This window comes from Pseudorca crassidens, chromosome 7 (assembly GCF_039906515.1).
Source record: "Pseudorca crassidens isolate mPseCra1 chromosome 7, mPseCra1.hap1, whole genome shotgun sequence".
Taxonomy (NCBI): Eukaryota; Metazoa; Chordata; class Mammalia; order Artiodactyla; family Delphinidae; genus Pseudorca; species Pseudorca crassidens.
The window spans coordinates 53428442-53442175 of NC_090302.1; the positions used below are offsets into that span (position 1 = coordinate 53428442).

The window sequence follows — 13734 nt, forward strand, 5'->3', positions numbered from 1 at the left end:
CAGAACCCTGTTACAAAAAGAAACCTAACTCCAAATCTGAACGTGTTAAACAGATATTAGCGGGGCTGCTCTCACTGGAGCCTAGGTGGCTGGTCAAGAGCCCCATCGGCTCTGCCCCCACCTCCTACCACAGTGCTGCTCCCCAAGGCATCTCAGGGCAAGCTGGGACTTGGAGCATCCCATCTAGAAACCACCTGATCTACTGGTGGGTTGCGGGTTAGAACTCACATCTATCCCAAGCTCCTTTCATTCTACCATACTAATCCTTCGATTCCCAGGCCAGGCCAGGCCTCAAACGCCGTTTGCTGAGCTCTCACCTTATCCCAAATGCATGATTTGTTGTACTGTAGAATCAAAGTACCACGTATTACCTGCTTCTAAGGTGAGTCAGGACATGCCTGTCCCCCCACAATCCTGGTGGAGGAGGGCTGTGTACTCCTTGTATTAACTTAAGTCGCCGAAGGTTCTTCCCCTGGAGAAGGTCCTTTCTCCCCTTCTTCCACCCTGCACCTCTGGCCGAGTCCCTGGCACACTGCAACCCTGTGACTTGGGAACCAAACAAGGCAAGGAATATCCAACCTATCTCGGGAATCATGAACACCTACAAAGTTTTACAAGGCATCTTCACATACACAATCTCATTTGATTCTGACCTCAACCCTCTGAAATTTTCAGGTACTATCTCTATTTTTATAAATAAGAAAACAGAAGTTTCTAAAGATTGTGACTCACATTTCTGGTCAGACTCAGGGCCGCGCTTCAAAGCCAGATCTTCTGAAAACAAACTCCAAGTGCTTTTCACTGCGGTACTGCTCTCAAAAACCCCTCCCAGGGGCTTCCCTGGTGGCGCAGTGGTTGAGAGTCCGCCTGCCGATGCAGGGGACACGGGTTTGTGCCCCAGTCCGGGAAGATCCCACATGGTGCGGAACGGCTAGGCCCGTGAGCCATGGCCGCTGAGCCTGCGCGTCCGGAGCCTGTGCTCCGCAACGAGAGAGGCCACAGCAGTGAGAGGCCCACGTACCGCAAAAAAAAAAAAAAAAAAAAAAAAACCCTCCCATTTGTAGTGAATGTTCTTGTTTAAAGAAGTCTACTAATTGAGGGAACGTGAAGCAGGTGGCTTGTTTTGTAGATGAGAAAACTGAGGACCAAAATCACCTGCCTAGTAAGGGGCAGAACCCACGCTGGGTCCAAGCTTCTCAAACAAATCCAAGGCAACTTCCTCTACAAAGCAATCACCTGGAGTTGGCCCAGTGTCTCCCGGTGCTGACTCTCACCCATCTCTGCATGACAAGACCACTAAGCAAGTTGAAACCCTGGACTTCTCTGCTGTTCCTAGGCTTTTTGGCCCAGGTGAATGACCTCAAATTACCCCTTGCTCCTTCCCAAGGAAACAACTCCCTCTCCAAGCTGCCTAGCTCTCAGCATTCTACCCGAAAAGTTGATAGACTTTAAAGGAAGGTGTTAACCACGGGCTACAGCTAAAGGTGCTGTTCCTATCAGGGTTATTTGCATTTAAAAAACAGCCAATTTGGGCTCAAGTGCTTTCACCCTTGCTTCCTAACCTGTGGGCAGAAGAGACTGCAGGGGGCCTGCAGACCCTACCTTGCCCCAAGCCCTAGCTACAAATGGAGTGAAGGCTTTTCAAAGGTACACAGCTGCTTTAAATTGATTGTAAATTATGTATTTAAAAGTGGTAATGAATCCATGGACCTTCCTATGTGATTTCTTAGCCAATACAAACTCAAAAGTGCAAGTGTAATACTGCATTTTGGGGCAAGGATTGCTGAAATGTTTGATGTCAAAAAAACTCAACAATGGGAACTCTGACTTCCAAGTCACGGCTTTGTGACAACAAAGCTTTCCAGCAATCTCCAAATCTCCCATGATTCTACCTGGCCATTAAAAAGCCTGGCCCTGGGACTGAGCCCCAACCTGTGTATTCAGGCCCAGTTCTAGGTCCTTTTCACATGTAAACTCAATTGAAGTTGAGTTAAACCTCACAGCGATCCAGTGAAGCCCCAGAGCTCTAAATGCTCTTGTTTCGGTCCCATGCCAGATTCTGATTTGATGCTATTTGTTAAAAGGCGCACTTTACCCATTAACTAAACACCGTGGCCAAGTGAATGGTGCTGTGATTTGGGAGCCCTGGGTCACGTGCATCTGATGAAGGCAGGTCATGACGGGCTCACCCTACACAAACGGGACGACTGAAACGTGAGACGAGGGGAGCCCCCAAAGAGGTGCCAGCCAGACCAAAACACACGTCCACCAGGTTACATTACACGCAGATGCAACGGGTTTCAACACATCTATGTTTAGAGCTAGATTTAAGTATTAAGCAATACAGATGGGGCAGAATAGTTGATTGGGCAAGAAAAATAACACCCAACACTTGTCCATTTCCTCAAAAGCACTTCCTTGCTGTTACACAGGTCTTTAAAAATCATGTTCATTCTTTCTATCACTGTCTACTGTGGAATGTAACAGCAGCAAGTCAATGTGTTCACTGGCAGGTTTATCAATAAGAACATGAGTTTTAAATGCAAGAGGATTTCTATCTAAAAGCAAAGTCTGTTTTCAAGCATCTGGAAGTCATTTAAAATACCTAAATTATTCATTATGCTTAATTATAGTCATCAAGAGCACAGTCAGATGATTCTCATAACCTTACCAGATTTCTATCACCTTCCACTTAAGTGCTATCACATATCGGCACAACGAAGAACTAATCATTTTCCCCAAGATAGAATTAATTCCCCTAAAAACAAGACAGCTTGGACCAAAATTTCTCATTACCATGTTTTTGGAGCTCTCTTCGTCCACTTACATTCAGCAATGGGCATGAGGCCATGTTTAAACATTAGAAATCATTTTGATGGAAGATTCCAAACACCACTCCTTCACAGGGATGCAAGTGGAAACATCGGCACTATCTTCCAAGTCACTGTTTTGGGTACAAACATGCCCACAGCAATCAGTGTCTGTTTGCAAACTCTGGAATGCAGAGCAGAGCGGGCCGTTTAGTTACCATTCAGAAAAGACCAATCCAAATAACGTATCTACTGGTTGACTTCATTTAAACCCTTAAGAATTCATCTGGGAAAAAGGGTAGGGAATTTGGAGGCACTGTGGTGGTAGAGGTTTTGAATTTAGAAAAGGTGTCTTAGTTTCCTAAGGCTGCCTAACAAATACCGCAGACTGGGCGGCGAAAACAACAGCAATTTATCTCCTCAAACAGCTTCTGGAGGCTGGAAATCCAAGATGAAGGTGTCAGCAGGGTTTGTTTCTTTTGGAATCCTCTTTCCCTGGCTTGGGGATGGCCCTCTTCTCTCTTGCCTTCACATGTTCTTCTCTTTAGGTGTGTCCTGATCTCTTCTTACAAGGACACCAGTCATACTGAACTAGGGCCTACCCATAAGACTTCATTTTACCCTAATTACCTCTTTAAAGACTCTATCTGCAGATACAGTCATTTTCTGAGGTACGGTACAGAAGTGGGAGTGGCGGTTAGGATTCCCACACACACACTTGAAGGGGACAAAATGAATTCAGTCCTTAACAGATGGAGATGATTATAACCTGTTTCCTTACGTTAAACGGTTTCAGAGGTGAGAAAAAAGTTCAAGTGGCAGATTTTTATGCTTATTTAAGTTCATTAGTTTTAGAAATAGTTTGATTAGCGGCTCAGTATAAACTGTTGCTGCTTTTTCTGAGACCCTGTACTCTCTTAACCATTATTCTAAAAATATACACACACTCTTGTCTTTGTAAGATGTACTCTTAAGAGTGACTAATCTGCTATAAATAAGATGTAACCTTTTCAAAATTTCATTGCAAACAGAAACAAGTGCCATCACATATTTTAAAGAGCCTATCCTTTGCGTTCAGGCAAGCAGGAAGCCTTATTCCATTAGGCAAACACATATTACCCCAGGCTTAAAGGGGAACAGGTTCTCCTTCATTCTAGGCAACGTCAGATCGATCCCTGAGAAAAGCATGGGGTGCAATCTGAAAGCTACAAAAGCTAAATTTAAAAATTAAAGACATTCTCAAAAGCAGGAAACTTTTGCATGGAAAATACATCCTCCATTCAGCCAGGCAGGTTGTTCTCAATTTGGTTAAAACCATTTGTTGATTTCTGCTAAGAATAAATTAAAATGGTAGAAAGTCAAAACAAAGAAAGAAACAAACAGGAGAGAAGTCATCGTCAGTGAACAACAACAAATATCTGGAAAAAGAGGAAGCCACGGAGAAAGTTATCAGGGCCAAGAAAGCTGAATACCACGTACAAGCAGAGGAGCAAGTTAATTCTCACTCTGATCTACAGAAAATCCCAGCAAGCAGAGGTGCTAAGTACTGGGAAAAGCTGGAGTGAGGCCTAGGATGGAAAACAGGAGGATTGGCTAAAACTGGTTGACTACCACTCCACACACTGGCAGAAGGCTGAGAGTTTAGTTTGTGGACTCACAGTGGTTCGATTTCTTCAGACAAGGGGGTCCCAGGCATACGAGAACATGAGGGAGAGGTGCTGTACTCAAAGCAGGTGGGTTAATGAAAATCTGCACACAGTGTTGAGCACCCAGAATTCTGGCTGCCAGGTGGACTTCCCTCTAGAGGCACAGAATGGCCCAGACACAAGGCCCATGGATCCTGACATCTGGAGGACTCCAGTGAAACAGGGGCATCCCTACCTCATCACCTGTGTAACGAGCAGTCAACAGTCCAGAAGGGCCTGCCCCCTTTCTGATCAGCTTTAAATGTCTTAAGTATACAAAGGAGAGCCAAAGATCTCTCCCAGAAAGTCTCAAACATGAGAGACCAAAATAAACAAAAAGTGCAGACACAGGAGAGAAAGCAAGGTAAAACAAACAAACAAAAAAGACAACATTCCCAGGGATTTAAGAGATACTTCATTCAAGAAACAAGAAAAGAACAGGTCAACGGAAGGGCTGACAGAGAAAGTGGAGGAAATATCTCACACAGAAAGCAAAACAAAGAGCCAACGAATTGAAAAAGAAAATTAGAGGATCAAATCAGCATTCGAAATCTGCAAAACAGATTTCTTTCAACGAGAAAGAATAGAGAAAATAGGGTTGGAGGAGGAGGGGGTTAGGGAGACAATACAGATACAGCCCCCAAATGGAAGGGCTTCACGTCTCCGACTAAAATCCTCAAGTACCCAGCACGAAGAATAAAGAGCAGACACACATGACACACAGCAATGCACGTGATCCTGAAATACACGGAGGCTGGGGATAAAAAAAGTCCTGAAACCTTTCAGAGAAACCCCTCACAACCCCCCTCCCAAAAAAAGGCCACATATAAAAGACTGAGAATAAGAATGGCATTAGACTTCCATAGTAACTCTGCAAGCCAAAGAAAATATTGACCAATGTCTTCAAAATTCCAAGGCAAAATTAATTTCAAACTAGAATTCTATATCCAGCTAAACTAGGTGTCCAGGTGTGAAAGGGTAGAATAGACATTCAGACTTTAAAATTTTCCCTCATATGCATTCTTTCTCAGGATGCTACTAGAGATTGTGCCCCATTCAAAAGAGGATGTTAAGCAAGAAAATGAAATGCATGGGATCCTCAAATGGGCTCTCCATAGGAGACATGAAGGGAAGGCCTGGGATGAGGACGGCTGTGCTGCAGGTTCTTAGGACACTCAGAAAGCCAGGTGGCTCCAGCGGAGGTGTCTGCCAGTTGACCTGATGTACTGGATAGTGTGGAAGTCAGTATTCACTGACAGGTTAGCACAATTTTGGCTTCAAGTTTCTAAAGATTCAGCTCAAAATGGCCTCAATGATAAATGAAAGTTAATTTTCTCACATAACAGGAAGTTCAGGGGTAGGGCAGCTCCAGGAGTTGATTTATTCAGCAGTTCAACATCAAAGTTTCAGATTCTTTCAACCTTTTACTCAGCCATCCTCAGTATGCTTTCTGCATATACTGAAGTCAGCCGGCAGGAAAGGGACTCTGTTCCTTGTGGGTGTGAGACCAAAGGAACCTCTCCCAGGAATATACTTCTCTTCTGAGGTCCATTGGCCAGGCTCCTTCCTAAATCCATCACTGACTTAAGGAAAGGGCCCCTGGGATTAGTTCATACCAGTGATCTTTTGCATGAACCACACAAGGGAAATGTTTGTATGGCCTGCTGGAGTAAGGGTTGAAGCTGTTAAAATTTCAGCACATCTATGACCCACTGGAGGCACACTAGATGGGACATACTGGAGCCATCGGGAAAGGGGTTGACCCCAGAATAATATGTGAGCCTTGCCAGGCTGAAAAAAGAGGAAAATGCCTACTGGAGAAGAGTGTATGCAATTCTGATGGACAGTTTGAGAAAAATTAATTATAGGAATGTAGGAAAGTAAGCAAATAAAAATAAATGAGGCAATTTATTAATTCCAGGAAAAAAAAGGTATAGGAAATGTCATGACAACTCACTACTTCCTTCAGTATTTAACAACTGACGTCAACATAATCATATAAACTGAACATCAATTTATCAAAGATGATGCAATTCTACTGGGAAAATGGAAAGAAAAGAAGTAGGGAGACAGTGGTGGTGAAGTCTCAATCTGTATTTTTCCATAACAGGAAGTTAAAAGAAAATGCCTAAAACGGATAGATTTTTTTTTTTAACCCACAAAAATCATATATTTAAAAACTTAGCAGAGCTAAAAAGAACTGAAAGTCGTTGCTTCTGGGGAGGACAAGGCAGGGGTGTGGAGGAGTGGGGCAGAAGAATTTCTTCTTTCGTTATATGCTTCATAATATTCGAACTTTCCAAACTACGGATGTTATTTTTTTAGTCTTACAGATGGAACAAACAGCAGAATTTCTGTCCCCCTCTCTTTCCAAATGGGCCCTTTATACGGAAAACAAACACACAATATATCAGTCAAACAAAAGCAAGCTCTTCCCCATTGTCTCCCACACCACCCCCAGTTCCCCCAACGGTCCCACCTCTACCCTTAGACCTGGCTGGGTCGTGGTGGTGGGGGGGGGGTACAGGGTGGGGGTAGGAGGAGAATCCATGCCAAAAGAGAATTACAGGCACCGGCTCTTTTGCTCCTGCAGGGTTCAATGCACCCACAGGAGAGGGCAGCAGGTAACGTCCTGGCAGCTCATCCTTTGGGAGTAGTCCTGGGACCCAGCGGTCTGGTAGGAAAGGCACAGCTGTTCACCTGAGGTGTAACTGCAGTGACAGACCTGAGTGGGTGTCCTGTTACATCAGGCTACTTAGAGGAAGCCCCAAGGCTCGGTTTCGAAAGCAGTCAGGTATTCACAGGCAGGGCTACATGAGCCTGGCTATGAACTCTTCCAAGGTTTACCAATCCTTCCAAGCTTTGTTGCTTGGAAGCCAAGTGTAGTTTTAAAATTCAAACATCCTACTTGTACTTAAATTCCAACTTCTGCACTATTAACAAATTTGCATATCCTTCTAACTCAAACCCTGTAGGCCTCAACTACTTCAGGGAAAGTCCCAAGAGAGAAAGTCTCACTACAAGGAGCTATTTACTTGGAAGGCCCAGTTTCAAAGACAGGAAGGTTTCTCCTGTGACAATGACCTTAACACTGCTACCCACTATGATCCCCTAATTCATTCAGCACGTTTCCTCCTAAAAATCTTAACTTCCTGGAGTGGCTTGTTTCAAAAAAAATCTAACATGGCACCCAATCCATAAGGCAGCTAGGAAAGCAGCTGTCCTGGATGTAGAGTATCCCCATGATGGTACCCAACAAGCCCCAAGCCTTCCAGTTCAGTTCAAAACCATTGACTGCCACCTCACTGCTCCCACCAAGGACTCCCCATGGCTCTCCTTTACCACATCCTGCCTTCCTCTGAAGCAGGAAACTCTCAGGTTCCTCCTCCTCCATGAAGCCCTCTCAGACTACTGTTCACTGAAGATGTCTTCTCCCCTGAATCAATGCACACAACTATTTTATATAAATTTGGTTGGTCTCACTGTGCATGACTGTTAAACATTTTACACTGTAATTTGCTTACTATTCAATATGATAAAAGAGAAGGCTGAGATTTTTTTCTTAAAAAGGCCATTTTTAGAAATCATTTTATCAATAGATTCTTATACAAAGAAGAAACACATATACAGAGCACCCAAATTACCAGTAAGATGGACCCTAGCCCTTCTTTTCTGTACTGGGAAAACAGAAGAGGAAAAATGACTCCAACTTGTTCTTAACAGTTTCTACCTAGGCAGTCAGTTTTTCAAGTAGCATTTCTATTCCTTTGCTGGTGTTTTTGCTTTTTTCCAATGTGGGAATAAGGCTTTTCAATCCAGCTTTGACTTTATTTGCAACATCTTGATCAGAGCTCTGGAGAAGGCTGAAGAGAGAAGACAAAAATTAACAAACAAAAAATTAAATTTCATAAAAAACCCTTAGATTGTCTGCAAATACTACCTTCGCACACAGTACAAAAAATTCATTGACTTGTGAGACAAGTTGTGTAACTATAAATACTTTTTTTTCCCATTGATCAGATGAATGATGGGGGCTAGTAGCCTATATTCTAAAACCACATAATAGGTCCTGCTTTCACTTTGTCTTAGGACGAACACCCTGCCTTAAAATTGTTTACTACATTTATTCTACCTTTCCTTCTCCACCTAGAAAAGCTCAGGAACAAGGACCCTGTGCTTTATTTATCTCATGGCACCATGTACACAGAGCAGACAGTCAAGAAATGCTCAGAGTGACTGAATTAACATGCGTGAATAGGTGTACACGGAGGAACGGTGGGGAGCGTGAAAGGTAAGCAGTTAATGAATGGCCTTCTTACTGAACTCTATTGCCAAAACACTGAGTGAAGGCGTAAAGAGCTTTACCTTGGAGCTTAACTGCCCAGATCTGAAACCTGCCTCTGCCACTCAGTAACTATACAACCAAGAGCATGCTATTTAAATTCTCAAAGACTCAGTTTCCTGGCCTGCAGAATGGGAACAAAAGAACCCGTCTTCTTCACAGGGTTGTGTTTTGAGGCTCACATGATCCTGTATCTGAAGCACCTATAGCCAGAGCCGGGCTCCTAGTTAACCACTCGATCAGTGTGACTCATTCAACAAAATGAGGTCAGCTCTGCTCTCTGAGACCTTGCTGGTGTACTTTATCACAGGTGAGCAGAGCTCTTCAGACTGGCAACAAGTAGGCCCCTTTCTCTAAATAGGGGCCAAGTCACAGGCACTCAACCACCAAACCCCAGGGCCGAATTTCCTATTCTCCCCCGACGTCCTCACGACCACGTTTAAATGCTGACCACTGAAACACAACCCAGAAAGAAATCACGTGGCATGTTTGAAAGACCCTGGTCCCAATAATTTCCATCATGTCCACAGAGAGGAGGACATGCTTGTGGAAGACAAGCAACAAGTACTGCTTGCCACCTGCAAAGCTGAAAAGTAAAGTGCCCTCTCAATAGACTTGTGACTCACAGGTGTTCGTATTTTATAAACCTTGGCTAAACACACAGTCACACAGTGCATAATAGTGACACAGTTAATATTTACTGAACACACGCATTAAACATAATGCTAAGCACTATGTATGCATCATCCCATTTAGTTTTCATAACAACCTAGGATTATTATTAATCTCCTTTTACATCCAAGAAAGTTAAGGCTCAGAAAAGCTGAGTAATTTGCCTAAGGCCACACAGTGAGCTGGGACTGGAACCCAGGCAGTCTGTCTAGAGCTCATGCATTTAAATGCTAGAGAATTATGCTTCCCTGAGTTATTTTTCAGACTGCATACAAGGCTGATTTTTTCACCCAGAATGACACTTTGTCACTTACTCTAAAAAAGATTTAGCAAAACAAACAAACAAAAACAAACACGCACACACACACATACTGCACGAGTTTTAAAGAAAAATATAAACAAGGAAAGAATTTTGCCAAACAAGCACATGACAATATTCTAACGCCAAATAAAAATAATTATTATATTAATCAATTATTAATTTATCTCCAGTTTCACTTCCCTTTAGAACCTCAGATACTTCATGTTCAGATATTTCATATTCCCGTTTTAAGGAATATTCCATAATAAACCTACAGTATCCTTCTCATGTTTGAAATCCACCCAAGGGGAGCTCTGATTGATGAGCAATCTTTAAAAATTAATTTTGTTGAGGATTTTTGCATCTATGTTCATCAGTGATATTGGCCTGTAGTTTTCTTTCTTTGCGACATCTTTGTCTGGTTTTGGTATCAGGGTGATGGTGGCCTCGTAGGATGACTTTGGAAGTGTTCCTCCCTCTGCTACATTTTGGAAGAGTTTGAGAAGGACAATGTCTCTAAATGTTTGAGAGAATTCGCCTGTGAAGCCGTCTGGTCCTGGACTTTTGTTTGTTGGAAGATTTTTAATCAGTCTCAATTTCAGTGCTTGTGACTGGTCTGTTTATATTTTCTATTTCTTCCTGGTTCTGTGGCACATATACAATGGAATATTACTCAGCCATAAAAAGAAACGAAATTGAGTTATTTGTAATGAGGTGGATGGACCCAGAGTCTGTCATACAGACTGAAGTAAGTCAGAAAGAGAAAAGCAAATACGGTATGCTAACACACATATATGGAATCTAAAAAAAAAAATGCTCTGATAAACCTAGGGGCAGGACAGGAATAAAGACACAGACATAGAGAATGGACTTGAAGACACGGGGAGCGGGGAGGGTAAGCTGGGACGAAGTGAGAGAGTAGTATTGACATATATCCACTACCAAATATTGCTAGCTAGTGGGAAGCAGCCGCATAGCACAGGGAGATCAGCTCGGTGCTTTGTGACCACCTAGAGGAGTGGGAGAGAGAGGGTGGGAAGGAGATGCAAGAGGGAAGGGATATGGGGTTATATGTATACATATAGCTGTATAACAAAGTGAATCAGCAACTATACTCCAATAAAGATGTTAAAAAAAATTAATTTTACGCATTGCCATAATTTTTAGTTAATTGAGTGTAATGAAAGAATGTGTCAGTAAGTGTTAACAGTCCAAATGCCCAGTAAAGAAATTCATGTCAAAAAGTTCATGTTTCAGCTAATAGACTCTGGCTGTTCAACACCAACTGGAAAATTAGCTAATTTTAATGAGAAATAAACTAGTGATCTGTATCACCCATATATTTGGAGATACTGATATACCTAAAAATAATGAATGCCCGTTTGGAATGTACGTATTTGTGAGTATATGTGTACCAAATCAAAATATATATTGAAGAAATGCCTACAACATTTATAAACATATACAAATTAAACTGCATAGTAACTTGCATGTGAAATACTGTGGGAAATTCAAGCTGAGACTGGTAACTGTTTTTCCAAATCTCGGTAACACAGCAGGGCAAAAAAAATCAACAGTGATTACTTCAAAACAACACACAAATCTATTTTAAAATGAATATCCTTAATAAAAGGATCTTATCTGGGAATAGAATAGATGGAAATTTCAATGACCTGTAAATTATAAACTCAACCTATGTCCAAACAACAATATACAAGTTAAGCATATGTCTCAATTCACAAATCATCAGTTTTCTATCATTTTAATTAGAAACAAAGATTAATTAGCATGCAGACTTTAATAGCAAATGCTTCTCGAATCCTTTTAGAATAGTTGAAAAAAAGTCAGTAAAGTCAGTCACGATTTGAAAAACAACTCTGTCAGTTTTTACAGGAACAAAACTAATCCATTAAAAAAGAATACAAGTAAACTTTGGTCTAAACCATAAATGTGGTGAAACAATCGAATGATGCCTTGTGAATGCCCTAATTCTATGATCCAAAAGAGGGCACATGAGAAAAACTGTAAGGACTGATGGAAAGAGTTACATTTGCTCTCTAATATTTGGTATACTTGTCTAGACCAGGAGTAACTGACAGGAATGCTGGACTATTGGAAACAGACATTAGAACTGAGAAGTAAGTGTGAAGGAAGCATGCTGCGCACCCACGGGCATTGAGGACAAGGACCCTAAGCAGAAAAAAGGCACACTTTCTACACACCTGGAAAGAATAATGGCTCCTCGATTGACACTAGCCCAGGACTTCAGGTTCTTCATACCAACAAGCTCTACGAGTGTTTTTGCAAAACAACCTGTAAAATAAACTTAATGAACATCATATACCCAGATTTAAACTCCCAATCTCTCTCCCTACTACGCTTAAAGCTGGAAACCTGTTTTAATGAGAAAGCTAATAAAGCGTTCTCACCCAGTATCACTTAACACTAAAAATTCTAGCTCAGCTTTATGTAATGCGTTTTTAATACAGCCATTTCTCTCCACTCTGACCCAAATCCTCAGCTATGTTTAGCAGTAATTACTCAAGAGAAACAATGACTTCTTATAAAATGCTCGCTTGGTCATGTTTACATTTCTTTGTACTATTTAATGATTTAACCCTAACCTGAAAATTATTCAGGAAGTAAATGTTTGACAGCAGCACCTCGTGTTTGGTTAAAATCAAGTTTCCCCTCAAGGAAAATGCTCACTCAGAAGGTGCCTTGAACACAATTAACGGTCAAATGACTATTCTGCCTTACACCTGGCAATTTCTCTCTACAATACTAAACATTCGTTCACCCATCAAAAATACGATTCATGTTTTGTTATTATAGTATATCTGATTCCCAAGGTCTCAGAGTGTATTATCTTATTCACTGTGCCACCTAAGTGTTAACTAACTCTTGGACAAAGGAGAAATTCTGAAGACTAGGATCTGGTACAGATGGAGGTGGGGACAACCTATCTTAAAGGCAAACGTCTTGGGGAGGTAGCACGTAAAATTCAAAGATACCCAAATATGAGGAGCCTTTAAAAGCCAAGAGGCCCACGACTGTTTTACTCTTCGTGGCACATGCTCAAGAGGGACAGAAATCAGCTGGTGAGGCAGACAGTGTTTTCCAAAGGTGACCACAACAATATCTCCTGTCTGTGTATGCTTCTAGAGTAGTGCCACTCCCTCATCTAAAGGTGGAACTGATGTCTTCTCCTTTCGAACTGGGTGGGCCTTTGTGACTGACTTACTCAAGAGAGTACGGTACAACTGCCCTTAAGTAACTTCTGAGGCTAAATCATGAAAGTACATGCACCTACTTTGTCCTTCTAAAACCCAACCACTATATTGTGAGGAAACCCAACAGCCTAGGGAGAGGAAGCGAGGCTGCTGGACTTAGCCACAGCCAGCCATTATGAAAGTGGATAATCCAACCCCAAGACAAGCAGCCCTAGATGACTCAGAGTAGAGCTTCTGAGCTCCACCAAACACTGACCAAATGACTGTTGTTTTGAAAACTAAGTTTTGAGGTGGCTTGTTACACAGCAACAGATCACCAAGACAGCCAGCCACTCATTTGGTGCTACATGAACATGACAAATACATCAAGTTCAAACAGACGTGTTTTAGGGTTGCCAGGGCAATTTAAATGAGGAGAAAAGTCACTAGAAAATTGCTTGGATTTTAAAAGCAAGACAACTTTTCTGACATAAGCTCAACTATGCACCAAGTTTTTAATAACAAAAAGATAATTCAATACATTATTTTTTCTTCAAAATTTATTACCAGAAGCTTCCTCTTTTATAAAAAATTTACAGTGAGAAATAGGCCCAAGTCTCTGTTCTTAAAGTTAGAGTGAGAAGTAACAGTTCTATTACTATACTGGTTGCCTCGCTAGCCACTAGAACTGCAACTTGCCTCAAGACATAAA

At 41.9% G+C, this 13734-nt stretch overlaps 1 protein-coding gene across 7 annotated transcripts in view; it reads right to left on the reverse strand.

The window, feature by feature from the left end:
- Nucleotides 1-1043: 1043 nt before the first annotated feature.
- Nucleotides 1044-13734, reverse strand: part of PUM3 (pumilio RNA binding family member 3) — a 46869-nt gene continuing 34178 nt past the window's right edge. Inside the window, exons 17-20 of one of the 7 annotated variants that reach the window (XR_010945012.1) lie at nt 12033-12123; nt 8226-8358; nt 7838-7931; nt 6385-6876 (exon numbers count right to left, since the gene is read on the reverse strand). Coding sequence is in view for 3 of the 7 variants with exons in the window: in XM_067744265.1 (XP_067600366.1) it covers nt 8226-8358; nt 12033-12123 (224 nt within the window). In the remaining 4 variants the exon portion in view is untranslated. The other 6 variants (XR_010945010.1, XR_010945009.1, XM_067744265.1 and 3 more) reach the window with 6 other exon arrangements.